The sequence below is a fragment of the Notamacropus eugenii genome, chromosome 5, assembly GCF_028372415.1.
Source record: "Notamacropus eugenii isolate mMacEug1 chromosome 5, mMacEug1.pri_v2, whole genome shotgun sequence".
NCBI lineage: Eukaryota > Metazoa > Chordata > Mammalia > Diprotodontia > Macropodidae > Notamacropus > Notamacropus eugenii.
In genome coordinates, this window is record NC_092876.1 from 403140302 (window position 1) to 403156040 (window position 15739).

Consider the following 15739-nt stretch of genomic DNA (forward strand, 5'->3'; position numbering starts at 1 on the left):
AGGAAAGTCACTAGAATTAAGAGGGGTTAGGAAAGGCTTCCTGTGGAAGATGGGATTTTGACTGAGACTTAAAGGAAGTCATGGAAAGCAGTAGGTAGAGATTAATAGAGAGAACATTCCAGGTATAAGGAACAGACAGAGGAAACTGCCTTATCTTGTTGGTGGAACAGCAATGAGGCCAGTGTCACTGGATCAAAGAATACACAGGATAAGAAGGTGTGGATGATTTGTAATATAAACCACTGCGGGGAGTACACATTTACAAGAACACAAACAACAACAAGAAAAAAATATTTTAAAATGAACACCAAAAGCATCCATGGAGGAAAAGGAATTTTTGCTTATGCCTTTCTTTGTCAGAAATTCCATCCCTGATTGTCAAAATCCTAGTCATTTGTGAAAATCCAGCTCAGTAATCAACTGTATTCTGAAGCAATCTTTCTCAATCATTACCATTACAACCTTTAGTAATAATAACTTCCCTATGTATAGCACCTCATCCTGTATCACTTTTTATTATAGCTATTTTAGTGTGTTCTACTTCTCCCATTACATTATCAATTCCTGCTGGTCAGGGACCATGCCATTCATCTTCTTCTTCATGAAAAATAATCCACGAAACACTTGTTAACAGAATTAACTAAGAAAGGTACTGTGGCATAGAGGATGATTAACTTCACCTTGGAACCAGGAGCACTTAAGTTCAAGCCTTGCCTATGGTACATACTGGCTATGTGACCTTAATCTCTCTCAATGCTCTAGGTCAGTGTTGTCAAATTCAAGTAGAAATGGGAGCCAATAAGGATCACTGAGGGCCACATATAGAATTAGAAGACTTCATGTGTTTATATATTTGTTTTTTATTCGTATATCAACACATTAAAATCAGATAGGAATTACATTTTCATCTGATTCAGAACACATTCAGGAATATCATGGGTCTGATGGCCATGTTTGAGACTTCTGCTCTAGGCAACTCTCTATGACAATTAATTTGCAGAGAAAATGAAAACAGCATGTTGGTAAAGAGGGGTTTCCTCACCTAGACTTCCATATATTAGTAAAATCACAACTTCATTCCTTACCCCATCCCCTAAATTAAGACAAAACCACAGAAATGTGTGTGTATATGAGTTGGGGAGATGGAAAGTGGATTTCCAATATGGGGAGCATAGTTAGATCTGATTTTCTTTGGTGCTTAATAGTGGCAGCATTATAGGGTCTGTAAATAACTACAGGCCAATAGAGGTTGGAAAACTGCCTCTAAATGTTGTAGAGTTGTTTCTTTATTGGCTCCCCGTATGACTGGAGAAGGAAATGGCAAACCATTGCAATATCCTTGCCAAGAAAACTCCAAGTGGTGTCATGAAGAGTTGGACACAACTGAAATGACTGAACAAAACCAGCCTGGAAATGAATTCAAACAGAGGCATAACTAGCAATTCTAGGACTTGTGGCAAGTGGTGTGTATGTGTGGGAAGGGGGGTGATAGTGTAGGGCTAGATCTTGAGAAGAACCTTCCTAGTGATTAAGGTTCTAGAGAAGATGAGATACCTTATGTATATATTAGTTGGAAAAATAGAGTACAGGTCTACTGACCCTATTTATTGTCTCTTAGGAAATGTATTCCCATTTCTTATAGCCCTGTGCTTTCCCTAACATTACCTCTCTGTCTCATCTTCCTTCACTTCACACAAACATCTTTCCTACACAATTAACCCTTTCCAGAATTTCCCAATTAATGTACGTGGTAGATTGGTAGATTAGGATAGATTGGTTACTAATGAAGTGCAAAGTCATATATTAATTTTAGTACCATAAGTAACTACCAACTCCAGCCTAAAAGTAGGCTGGGAGCTTCAGGCTCTTTCTGAAATCTTATTTGAAAGACTAGTGCCAAGAAACTTCAGGAACAATTGTTATATCCTTAAGATTCCAGATTGAGGATGAGTATGGTGAGAAGATAGAGAGCACATTGTACTTTTTTCAACATTGTAAAGATTACCTGAGACCAGTCTTAAAGAGGGTGAATCTATTCGAAAATGAATCAAATTTATTTTTTGTAAAGAAAGACTAAATTCAGGTTCATTTTTAGGATCAGATTTCTCATTAATTCTCCTCCTTGACATTTACAAAAATAAATGATTAAATTTTGTATTTTAATAGTACTGTTTACTAATATTCTTGTATTTTTTGTCTTAATATATGGTGCTTCATTCTTCAATTATTCTATGACCTCATGGATGTTGGGGCCATTGCAAAGATCAGGGCAAATGGCAACCTACTTGTGACTTCTCATCCTATGTGATTCTTATCCATGCTTTTTCATCAATCCTTCACTAAGGATTCACTCAGTATGTTCTATACTGTACCCTAAGTATTTTTTTTTGCATTTCAGAAATCCTAATGGAGCACTCAGGCTATTTGTGTGAATAGATTGAACAAAAATAGGGAGAGAGGAAATGATTTTATATATAAAAATGTCTTTTTATAAGGACTTATCCTTATCTACAGGTCTGCTATGATTCCTTCCTGAATCAAATCTAAATTTAAGATATGGCTTTCATTGTCTTCCATAATCTGCCCTAACCCACCTTTCCAAATATAGTAGCATGGAATAATAGGAGGAAATCTAGTATCCAATTGAAAGGCCTATGATGGACTCCTGATGGTCTAATTTACAAACCTCAGCTCTGTAACCAGAGACCCCTATATGTAGCCTCATCTACTAAAATGGAGACAGTCATCCTTGCACTGCTTACTTCACAGAATCATTCTAGGAATTGATTGAGACAGTACATGTAATCCTTTGTAAGCTTCTCTAATTATTTCCCACTATTTCAAAAAACATGTGATCCATGGTATTCTGTCTGGTCACATCCTCTAAAAATGTCATGGTCATGTCTATGTACAGAGTATAGCATATGTTGCTTTTTGAGCTCAAGAAATTTTTTGCTCATCCCTCAAGGCCCTACTCAAGCCTTCCATCCTCTATGAAGCCATTCCTAACTACTCCTTCTCTTATAATTTCCATCAGTTTTAGCGCACATACATACTCACACGTGTGTGTATATATATGTACATATAGTATTCCCTTATATTTTTCACTGTTCCATGTATTAATATGAACATGCTGTGTTTTCTCCCATATTAAATAGCAAAGTCCTGGGACATTTAAATATAATATATGTACATGTATGTTCACATATATGTATGCATGCATGTGTGTATATATATGTCATATGTATTCATCTTTCTTGCCAGTGGTGTTTTGTGGTGTATCTATATAATTTCACTAGCATAAGGAAATTTCAGTGTGGAAACTCCCTGTACTGCTACTGTTGACAACTGTCCTCTAACTCATAATCTTAGAGAGTTGCATGGGACAGGGAGAAACTGAGTGACTTACCCATGCTAGCATATCTCAGAGGCAGGACTTCCCAAATCATCTTGACTTGAAGGCCAGCCTTCTAATCCACTAGACCACACTGCCTTTCACATTCGTGGAGAATAAGAACTTTTTTTTTTCCTTATAGTTCAGAACAGTGCTGTAGGTACTTTATATGCACTTGATTCAGTGGTAGGAAACAGTCACTGAGAAATTCAAGTGTTAAAAGTAATAATTTTTCTTCCACAATCTGAGAAGTAATTTTATCTTCTTTGACTTTGGCTTAAGCTCAGATCTCTAGGTGTGATACTCAAAATTCTTTCGGACTTCATTATTATTTAGAGGTAGTATTGGGTGGGATTGTTCAAGTTTAAATCCTGTCTCTTTGACTATGTACATGGTACAAATTTGAGCAAGCTATTTCTGTTTCCTGAGTCTCAGTCTTCTCATTTGCAAAACGGCCAAAACTTAATACTTATTATGTGTATGTTCGTCCTTCATTGCTGAAGAAGACCATACCATCAGAGAAATAATGACTTGCACTTGATTTTGTTTTGAGTGACCCAGGATGAGGAAATTGGGGTTAAGTGACTTGCCTAAGGTCACACAGCTAGTGGGTGTCAAGTGACTGAGGTAAGATTACAGTTGTGAGGAAAGAACTTTTTAGGCTTTAAACCAGTCGATAACATTGAGTTAATATGTGCTATTGGACACATAATTGGGGAAAAATGAAATATTAAACTAAAAAATATATACTATTGGTAAAACAATGGGATAGTTTCTATTTTTTTGTGTAGGTTTTGATTTCCCCTTGCCCTACTTTTTTTCTTACTCTATTAAAAAAAAATCTCAGTAGAAGGTCTTGTACGTGGGGTTCTTTCTGAAGTGGCCAAAAATCTTTTCTCTGGGAAGGTCCCTTTTGATCATATAGCTGAATTTGGATGCTTACAGGCATGCATGCACACACACACAAACACACACACACACACACACACAAACACATACACTGCCTTCTCAGGTCTTCCCATGCCTTCAGCTCATCTCTTTTGATTTCCCATTTATAATGATGTAAACAGACTTTGGAACAACAACAACACAGATGGGAAGACATAGCAGCTATCAAAAGATGGGAGAAATAGGGAGCATTCAAAGGAAAAATCTCAGAGTAATGCTGTATTTGAGGAAAGAACTTGTATTTACAACTTCCACAGAGGACAGAAAAAGATGAAAGGTGTCTGAATATTGAAGTCAGATGTATAAAAGTTTGTCTGCCTTGGATGGTTTAATGCTATGTCTGCCTGAATGTAGGGGTAGGTCCAAGGGGATGTTTTAAATTCCTTCCCAGCTCTTTGTGTTTTGTCGTTGCTTTCTATGGTCTTTATGTTCATACTACTGTTTTTGAAATGTCTATGTTTAGTTAAATATTTATCTTAGTTAGACATAGCATTTATACACCTGGAACACACTTATTAAAAATTGACATTGAAGTGATAATGGTAGTAGATTACACCTACTATGAGTTTGTTACTTTATGCAATAGATTTTTGCTTATTTTTTTTAAATCACAATTTCCTTTAATTTTTTTGATATTTTATAATGATCTATAACCATGATAATGTGTTTTGAATCATACTTCATTTCTTTTGTATATTTTAATTTAAAAATTTCAATAAAAATCTATTTGCTCCCTCATCTTGTTACATCCCCAAGTTGAAAGGAAAAATGAAATTCTTGTAACAATTATGTGTAGTCAAGCAAAACAAATACTCTCATCTTCCATGTCCTATATATATATATATATGTGTGTATATATATATATCTACACACACACACACATATATATGTATATATATATACATTATATATATACATATCAAGCTGTACCTCTTTGTCGGGAGGTGGATAGGATGTTTCGCTAAAGGTCCTCTGACATACTAGATGATCATTGCATTGATTAGAGTTCTTAAGACTTTGAAATTTTGTTTTTTTTTATAATGTTGTATAAATTGTTCTCCTGGTTCTGTTCTCTTTACTCTGCATCAATTCATACAAGTCTTCCCAAGTTTATTTAAAACTGTTAAATTCATATTTCCTGTAAGCACAATAACCATTATATAATATAACCATTATATTCATATACCAAATTTTGTTGAGCCATTCCTCAATTGGTGGACATCCTCTTAGTTTTCAGGTCTTTGCCGTACACAAAAGAATTACTAATAAACTTTTTTTGTACAATTGGGTTTTTGTCCATTTTTTGATCTCTTTCCCACATTCATTTTAAATGACCATGGTGTATATTCACTGTAATGTCAATTTACCTTGAAAATAACTTAAAATTTAGACAAATGTGCTCTTAATTAGAGATGAATTGAAGGCTTTTATTTTTTGTTTCTATTTCAGGATTATACCTTGACCATGTATTTTCAGCAGTACTGGAGAGATAAGAGATTGGCCTATGCTGGGATCCCTCTGAACCTCACACTCGACAACCGAGTGGCTGATCAGCTGTGGGTCCCTGACACGTATTTCCTAAATGACAAGAAATCATTTGTGCATGGAGTAACAGTGAAAAACCGAATGATCCGCCTTCACCCTGATGGAACTGTATTATATGGACTCAGGTCTGTCTGCCATGAGTTAGAATGGCTTCCTCACACTGTTATTGTTTCCTTAAACAAGGTTTTCCTCAATGGGGGAGGTGAAGAGAAAGAGATTTTTCAAATAAACTAAGAAGCTTCGATTATGCATATCTATTAAAGTAGATTTTACACAAATTTAAAACTTTGACTATGATAGTTAGTAGTAGTAACAGTTACAGTAATTGAAAAAACAGGCATCTTTTGGTTAATTTTATTCACTTGAATGACTATCAGGAAAATCATAATCTTCTGGCCTGACTGTTCATAGCATAATTTCTAAAGTTTCTCATTAATGTTCTTGAAGTGTTACTTTCAAAATTAATAGTTTCATCATTGAAAAAATCTGTGAGTTCTCAATGTTGCCTCTAAAAAATTATTTTATGAATTTTTTATGTGAATAGCCAGGTTATTGACCTTCATGTACAGACAACTTTTGTGTCATTTTCTTCTTTCTTTACAGTCTGTAAATCTGTCAAAGCACAAAAAAAACCCTTCAAATAACCAGTTATTTGGAGGAAGACCCCAGATTTATTATTTTATCAGTGTATAGAAATCTTTGGAGAACTCCTTTTATAAAATGGAGTTCAGCAACTCTTCTGTATGTAAAGCACTAAGGGTGCTGAAAGGTTGTGTCTTGCTCGTTAAGCAGACAGATGGCATTTATCAGATTCAGGACTTGAACCGAAGTTTTCCAGAACTAGCTCTCTTTCTAATCAGTTGATATTGCTTTCTGATACACATCTAGCATGGTTTTGATGAACCTTTCCAGGCCTTTCTATTGATTGTGGTTTGAGATTAACTTTTCCTTTATAGATTTCCACAAAGGTGACTTGATTTCTTTAAGTGAAAATCTCCACTGAGGATTACTTGTAGTATACTCAAGTATTATAAACTTTAAAGTTCATAACTTCAAAACCTTTGAGAAGTCACTCAAGAGCTAAGAATCAATATAGTCAATATGTGAAATTCTATTAATATTTATTATTGTTATTAAGTGTTAACTATGTACAGGTTATACAAATGTTAACTTTACCTTTGGGGAGGAAAAGACCAATATGATTTCAGTATTTCTACCTTGACTACTAGGCTAAGATTGGAATTTCCTTGCATGAGGATATATGGCATTACATAATCTATGGTAGAAAGTACACTGAACTTGGAGTCAGTAAACATAGGTTCACACCCTGGCTCTGAAATTTACCTGTAGGATCTTGGACAAGTCACTTAACTAGCACTTAGCACAGTACCTAGCAAATAGAAGTCATTTAATAATAACATCTCACAAACACACAAACACATTTATATATGTATATATATATACACACACATATGTATATATTTTTATATACATATAGATACATTGCACAGAGACAAAGAAAGAGAGAGAGGTTTCTGGAACTATGCACATGTTAAAAGCCATCTGAAATGCTATCTTCCCTGAATGTGGAGATTGAAATCAACTTACAGGCAGGTAGATGAAGTTTACACTGCTTTTGTTGGTGGTTAGCCTAAATTGATCCATGGTAAGATGAAATGGTTACTACATTCTTAGAATGGAGTAAAGCCTTTGTAATCTGTTTTTCTGGACGAGGTATCGATTTGTTGTTTCTGGGTTTTTTGATAGATGTTTCATTTTTAATGTAAAATTACCTAAAAAGCAAGGCTGGCCAGAACTAATCCCAATTTAGTTTATGAACAGACTTGTTGATCCTCTAAGTTGTAAAGGTCTGTTCACATATTGATTGAATGTTGTTCTTTCCTAAGACAGAGTGGCCATTCTTCAAAAACTTCCTTGAGTACTCTACTAGCAGTTTCCTCTTCCCTGTAGATAGCAAAATTGTACTCCACTTCAAATATTGTACTGGAACATGTGGCTTATTGACTCATGCTGGTTTTTGGCTTAATCTTTAATAAAAAAAGTCCCATCTTTGGAGGTTCCTATTTACATAATAAATGTCAGTTGGATGCCAGACTATGCCAGGAAGTCTGTAACAGTGTCTGCAGAATAATTCATTTGTTCATGAAGAGGGCTAAAGGGAACTTTCAAAACCTATATGAATCACTAGTATGAATGGCTATCAGTCAAAAATGTCCCCCAGCAGGATACCTCAACTATGTTATCTGAGTAAGCAAGGTGATGGCTACCCAGAGCTGCTTCATGTAGAGGCACTTAAGAAGTATGGTTTAGAAACCATAGGATGTGGTGACTGCAGGGACAAGTGGACCAAATCAGATTTGAAACCAAGGGCAAAAAGAAGCGCTGACAATATACTGGGTTAATGTACCAAAGAAGTTCAATTCACAAGAAAAATTGGAATAAGTGGTATAGAGAGTTGAGGTTAAATGATGTTAGGATGTTTAATCAAAGCATCAAGGAAGTTCCAACCCCTAGGAAGCAAAGGAAGTAAATGAAATACAGGAATTAATGGAGTTAAAGTCACCTAATTTGGTACTTAATGTGTCTTTCTGAAATGAATGAGTTGAGCTGCTCCCATGACCAACTTTGGGTTTTCTCAGTCTCTTAGCCCTGGTTCTTCCACAGGGATGTGTCTGCACAGCTGTAAATATTGTTGTGACTTTCTGTGTTATAGCTATATGGATCTATCATCGATTTATTTTTAAAAATAGCTCTTTGGATGGTATTGTTCTTTATGTGTGAGTAGAAAAGTGAGATTGGTCACCTTGCACAGCACTCCCTCACTCAACTCAAAGTCATCTGCAAGTCATGTCATCATCTTAATGTCATGGTCCTTTTTGTGAACAAAGGACAAATACAACCTGTGAATGAGTAGCAGCTCCTCTCCTCCCTTCCCCTCCCATGTCCTCCCCTTTCCTCTCTTCTCCTCTCCTCAGGTGTACTGCCCAGTGGAAGGTAAATCCATGGCCAAAAGCTGCCTTTTTTTCTTTGGGTTTACTGGCTACATTTCTTGCTCAGTGATCAAGCCTTAAACCCAATTCACTCAGGAGCTCATAAATTGGACAAGTCCCCACCCACCTAGCACTGAGTGGATAAAATAACTAAATAGTAATTGTTTCTCTTTTATCCAGGAACTCTGAGGGTCTTCCTCTCCCAGTTCAATTTTTTTTTAATTAAAAGGGTCATCCCTTGAGTAACTTAAAGAAGCCTGTTCATTGAATGAGTGTATCTCACTCAAAGTGAGAATGTGATAAGACTTTAGCCTGAAAGGACCAGGGTCTCACATTGCATCCTGGGCCATCTCCAGTCATCTTGATGAATATCAGGTCACTGAACCCAGATGGCTCAGGAGAAGAAAGTGAGGTTGGTGACCTTGCACATCCTCCTCTCACTCAAATCAAAGTCAACTGTAAGTCATGCCATTGTCTTGATGTCATGGTCCTCTTCCAGAGTGAAGGACAAACACAACAACAAGAACAACCTATAGAAGATTTCTCAGCCACTATACGTGAAAATTGTGACTAATGCAAGCTTTTCTGGAATCAATCAATTGCTATGTATATATTTAACACCTACTATTTGCCAGATACTATGCTAAGCACTGGGGATGTAAAAAAAAATCAAAGCAGTCCCTGCCCTCAAGGAACTTACAGGTTAAAGCAGGAGACAAAATGCAAATACATATGCATAAACAAGTTATTTACAGAATAAATAGGACACAATTAATGAAAGGAATGCACTAGAATTACAAGGAATTGGGGAAGAATTTATATGTATACAAAATTCTGTCTCTTTGACTCCCAAGTTTTACATCAGTTTTACACGATGGTGATAGTAATACCCTAGAAACTTACGTTTCTGTCGCACTTTGCATTACTAGCAATTTATTTACATTACCTCGCTTATATAATAAAAACTGCAGCGGTCTATTCTATTTGACTATACTGTAAGTCCTGTATGGAGGAGTAGATAGAATTTTTGACTTAAAAACAGTTGCCTCACTTTTCATTCTCAATTAACAAATGGATGTTGAAAAGTGAACAGAGAAATGGAAAAAGCTAGAGGTAAGAAGAAAGGTCATGAATTAATTTCCAAAGAGTTAAAAGAAGGTGTTATTTTAGGAGATTTTAGGTGAGCTTCAAGATTGTATTGCCATGAAAGGGAAAGTATATGTGTGTGTGTATGTATCTATACACACAAATGCATGTGTGTGTGTATATATCTATATATATCTATATACATCCACACACACATATATTGAAACAATCGACAGCTTTGGACTTGGACAAAGGGGAAAGATCAAATACTAGTGACTGGAAAAACAGTTGTAATTAGAAGAATTTATAGTATTATGAACATATGCTAGCATGAACATGTATTGCTAATTACCAAAACATTATTCATAATCACTTAGAGAATACTAGATACATAGGATAGCTAGAATTCAGAAAAAATATTTAACAAAACTCTTGTAATTCTTATGGAAAAGATGAAGATATAAGCTAGATTAATCAAGTAATAAGCTTTTATTAAGCACTTAATGTGTTATGGGATTTTTTTAACATCCCTGCCCTAAAGGAGCTTATATTCTATTTTAAATATTCATGTACATAAATAGCTACTTAGAATGCATATGGAATAGAAAGATAGCTAGGGGACTAGGAAAGGCCACCTGTAGAAGGTAGCACTTGGGGTAACTCTTGAAAGAAGTCAGGGATTCTAAAATGTGAAGATGATAAGGGAGAGCTCTGGTGGAATGAGGACCAACTATATATGAAGAACTTAAATGGAGAATTATAGGTGAGGAACAGGAAGAAATGAAGTATGGAAGAGGAGTAATATGTTAAAAAGAAAAACCTAATAAATGGACAGCAGTTTGTGAAGAGTTTTAAATGCTAAAGAAACGTTTTTATTTAGTCCTAAAGCAAACAGTTTGCTGTTGGAGTTTATTGAGGTAGACATGGGGTATGTAAAATCTTGTTTAAGAAAATCACTTTAATGTCTTAAGCATGAGTTGGAATAAGGAGAGACTGGAAATAGGGATTTTCATTAGAAATATTTCATTGCTCTAACAAGAGGTGATAAAGACCTGAAATTGGTTGGTGTCTGCTTGAATCAAGAGAAAGGGTTATATTCGAGAGATGCTGTAGAGAAAAGGATGACAAGATTTGGCAACTCATGTTTCATGTGGCTGAAGTCAGAGTGGGGACAAAATGTTGGCACAAAACTTGAGAACCTGGATGATGAAAAGGGAGGTTGTGCCCTTAACAGTAATAAGGAAGCTAGGGAAAAGGGGTAGGTCTTGAGGAAAGGAATGATTTGTCGTGGACATGTTTGGGTTTATGTGCTGCAGTGTCCAATTCAGAATATCCAATATTTGTATGGAAGAGAGGAGCACAGAAAATAGACTGCTGTGGATATGTGTATGTATGTATGTATGTATGTATGTATCTATCTATCTATCTATCTATATCTATAGATATAGATATACATATGTATATATAGACATATATGTATATATACACATATATATTATATATATATCTTATATATGTATATATATACACATGTATATTATATATGTATATCTTATATATAAGACATGCAAATATTGGGCTTATCAGTAGAGAGATGATCACTGCTGATCACCAAGTGAAAGCAAAAAAAAAAAAAAGTGAGGGAACCCAGGACAGGGTCCTGGAGGAAACCCACTAGAAATGGATGAAAGAACGGTGAAAATTAGCAAAAAAGACTGAAAAAGAGCAGACAGACAGAAGGAACAGAATGAACAGAATGCAGGGGGTGGGGAGGAGAAGGAAGAAAACAACAGAGAGTTACACGATAGCTGTATTACATATTTAAAAGAATTGCAAGTTGTATATAGTAGATTTGCAGTTTCATGTACAACCATCTCTTTTTATATTCTACTATGTTATGGAAATGTTTCTTTTATTTCAAAAATTAAAAATTAAATTAAATTGACAAAAACAGAGAAGAGAATATTCAGAAGGAGAAAGTAGCCAGTAGAGGCAAATGCTTCAGAAGGCTGGGGAAGGATAAGCTTGAGAGAAGAACACTAGGTTTGGCATTGGTATTAGGCACTGATCATTGGTAGCAGTGAGGTAGGTTAGGAAGTGATTGATTGGCACGAAAACAGATATCAATGTATCAAGTTCAACTTGAAATGATATCTCTAGAGCAATATGTATTTTTCCTTGTGCTAGCTAATATTTTTCTAAGTAATTTGTGTAAAGTCATACGTAAGAGAATTGCACATGCCAAAAAATGGGGAAGACATCAAGAACATTGAACAACAGATTGAGCTCAATACAAAGACACTAAAAGGCTAGAATCATGGGTCAAAGTCTAAAGAAGACATTTGACGAGAGAAAAGGCAAGGTTTTATATTTGGATACAAAAACTTAACCTTACAAATAAATAATAGGAAAGGCATGGCTAAACAACAATTTATATGAATGACATCTGTCTGGTTTGGAATCCTCCAATTTCAACAAGTAAACAGCAATGACATGGCAGTCAGAAAAGTTAATTTGGAGTTATCCTGAATCAAGGGAAATGTAATATCCAAGATGAGGGAGCTGGTGGTCTGACCGGACTCTGTTCTAATTAACCCACATCCAAATTATCATGTTCATTTCCTGGTGCTTTATTGTTGGAGGAAATTATAATCTAGATAGCAATCAAAGAAGGATAATCTAAAAGGTGAGGGTTCTAGAGACCATGCTATATAAGGCTGGGATGAAAGAAGCAGGAATATTTAGCATAGAGAAGATATAAAGAAGATATTATAGCTTTTAAGTATCAAAAAATAACCATGATAAAAATAGTTGACATTTAGATGGTACTTTTAAGTTAACTAAGTGCTTTACATGACCTGTTTCATTTGATCCTCACAATAATCATGTGCGGTAAGTGCTATTATTATCCCCATTTTACCCATGAGGAAACTCAAGCTGGAAGAGGTTAGTTTACATGCAATCTCCTATTTATCTTTATCACATTCTATTTTCCATTGAACTTATTTGTGCATAGGTAATTTTCTCCCTTCCACTAGACTGTAGGCTCACTTAAAGCAAGGAGAGTATTATTTTTTTTTTACATCTGTATACCAAGGTCTAGCAATAATACATGCTTAACATTTTTTTTTACTTGAACTGGAACACTAAGGCACCAACAAAATGACTCAAGAAGTCGTTCATAGCCTTAGTGGCAGAGCCACATGGTTGGTTTGTGGCTGACGAAGGATTTGAACTCAGTTCCTTCTGACTCCATGTATCAGTAAGCACCCAGACATATATGGCGGAGCCTGTTATCACAGGTTCTTTGATCTGCTTTTCTAAAAGGAAAGGCAACTTTTGAGGGGTCAACAGTCACTTTATTCAAGCACATGTGTCATTCAGTTAGTTCGGGGAAAAAGTCAGCACCCTAAACTTCAGAGAAAATACAGAGAAATCAAAGGTCAATAGATATGCTTCCAAATGTCTGACAGATCAACAGACAGGTCCAACTGTCTGACCATAGTTTCCAGAGAGGGAAGCACCAACAACTGAGTTTTCAAAGCCAAGGTCTCCTTAGTGGCTTCCCAGAGTCTCATCTGGCCAAATAAACCCTTCCATTCAGTAAACCTCAAAGTAAAACCTCACCCTCAGAGGACATATACATTTTTCAGAACCAGAGGGTATCACAACCCTTGAGAACCAATGCCTCCTTAGAAAATTAACAAAACGTGTGGGCCTTCCTATGAATCTTCCCAGGCCCATTAATGAGTGGGGAAGATCTTCTTTAATCACATTAAAATAATTAACAATATAAATACATATACTGTTTCTAGTTAAAGAAATTCTTGTTTTTACACTTTACTTCTAGTAAAGATTCTTGGTTGATAAAGGTAAGATTCAGTCAGAGGCACTTGATTATACTAAAACAAAAACAGCAAAAGATTCTACTTTTCTTGCCCTCACACTCCACAGCCAGTGTTTCATCTACTATGTCACCTAGCTAATTAGGAGAAAGAAAAGTTCAACTTATTCTTCTTGGCCCTGCAGAACAGAACTAGAGGCAATGGGGACGGAACTAGTTGCAGACAGACTGACTGGTTCAATGTATAGCAAATCTTTCTACCAGTTAGAGATGGGCTGCCTCCAGAAGGAGTGGGCTCTTCTTTACATGAGATCTAAAAGCAGAGCTTGTGTGACTACCTAATGGGACTTGTCAAGATCATTTCTTCTGAGGTACTGATTAAATCAGATGGTTACTGAGAGCCTTGTGATTCTGAGAGTCTTTGAATACATTTAAGATAATATACAAATTTAGTAAAATTTTGATTCACCTCTAAATTCTGCATACCTGATTCTGCTTCTCTGGTTTCTCAGCCATCCAGAGCTGCGCCCCATTTTGTGACCTTTCAAGATATTTATTTACCTGGTCTCTGATTTTCTTAATCCAAATGAATCCCTTTAGGCAGTGGTATTAAACTAAGAAACAGGGGCGACTAATCCATACATAAGAATCCCAGCAGACTGATTATTGACAGTGTTAAATTGTATGAAATATTTCCCAATTACAGTTTAATCAGTTTCTGGTCACTCAGGAGTGATGCAGGTCTCTGGACTTGTTTGATGCCTCTCCCGTAAGGGACCTAAGGTTTCCATTCTTCCTTTTGGGTTCTATTCAGCAGAATTCTATTACAGGAGGCAGCATTTCTCTGTTGATGTAGTGAGGCATTTCTCGGAAACCATTCAGTATTTAAAGTGAAAATGGTCTCTTATTCAAACTTTCTTAGACCATATTACCTGGACCACATGTGGGCAATTATCATGCACTTGCTTCCACTAAATTTTGTTCATGTCATATCCTTCCACTCTTCATTAGACCGCAATCTCACTAATGACAGAGGCTGTATTTTATTTTCCTCCTATGTATCCCCAGTATCTAGCACATAATAGATGTGTGATTTTTTAAAAACTGATCCAGAGTACCAATGTACTACTGAAATAACTGAAGAAGACATGCACAGAGTTGGTGGAAGAGATACAACTGGCACAGTAATAACTCCATTTGGGTCTTTATATTTATGCAACTTTGATGTCCACTTGTCCTGCAAAAATCAAGCTCCATCCACAAAAAAATTACTAAGCAGACCTTCATTCAAACTTCCTGCTTCAGCCAAATGTTGCATCCCTGTATATCATCTTTTCTAAGACAAGGACACTGATGATGACTTTCATGTAGGTACTGATAATCAATGGTGGGTGATTGATGACTATGGATCCAGTTCCCTTGGTATGGGATGGTACATTACCTCATACTTGTTCTAGTTAATTGATGTTTTGCAACACTCTGATGATAATGCCAAATCATTGACCTAGGAACCTAGAGTATAACATTGCAAGAAACGCTGGAGATGATCTGGTATAGAATTCAGTGACTTGCTGAAAATCATACAAATAGCCAGTTGTGCAACTGAGACTAGAATCTCCTGATTTTTAATTAAGCATTCTTTCTACTATACCATACAACAACTTAGATGTGCATGTGAATGCACAAGTTATTGTCAATAAAATATATTTGGAAATCTCTTTTAGGTTTTCAAAATTAATCTTACAGACTAAAGAGCTAGGAACTTGATCTATTAAGAGCATCAACATTTTCTGAGTATAGGGATAGAGATGAAACCCGTGATTTCATTGACATTAGGAAATCTTGTATCTGGAAAATTCATTTAATAAAGCAGTTCAGTACTTTCCCAGCAACCTATAGTTTTCAAGAGCT

General features: G+C 35.8%; 1 protein-coding gene across 1 annotated transcript in view; it reads left to right on the forward strand.

Annotated features, from left to right (window-relative positions):
• Window positions 1-15739, forward strand: part of GABRB3 (gamma-aminobutyric acid type A receptor subunit beta3) — a 258786-nt gene that overhangs the window by 186356 nt on the left and 56691 nt on the right. The window contains exon 4 of the mRNA XM_072614583.1: window positions 5792-6012. Within this exon, the coding sequence (XP_072470684.1) occupies window positions 5792-6012 (221 nt within the window). The remainder of the gene's footprint in view (window positions 1-5791; window positions 6013-15739) is intronic.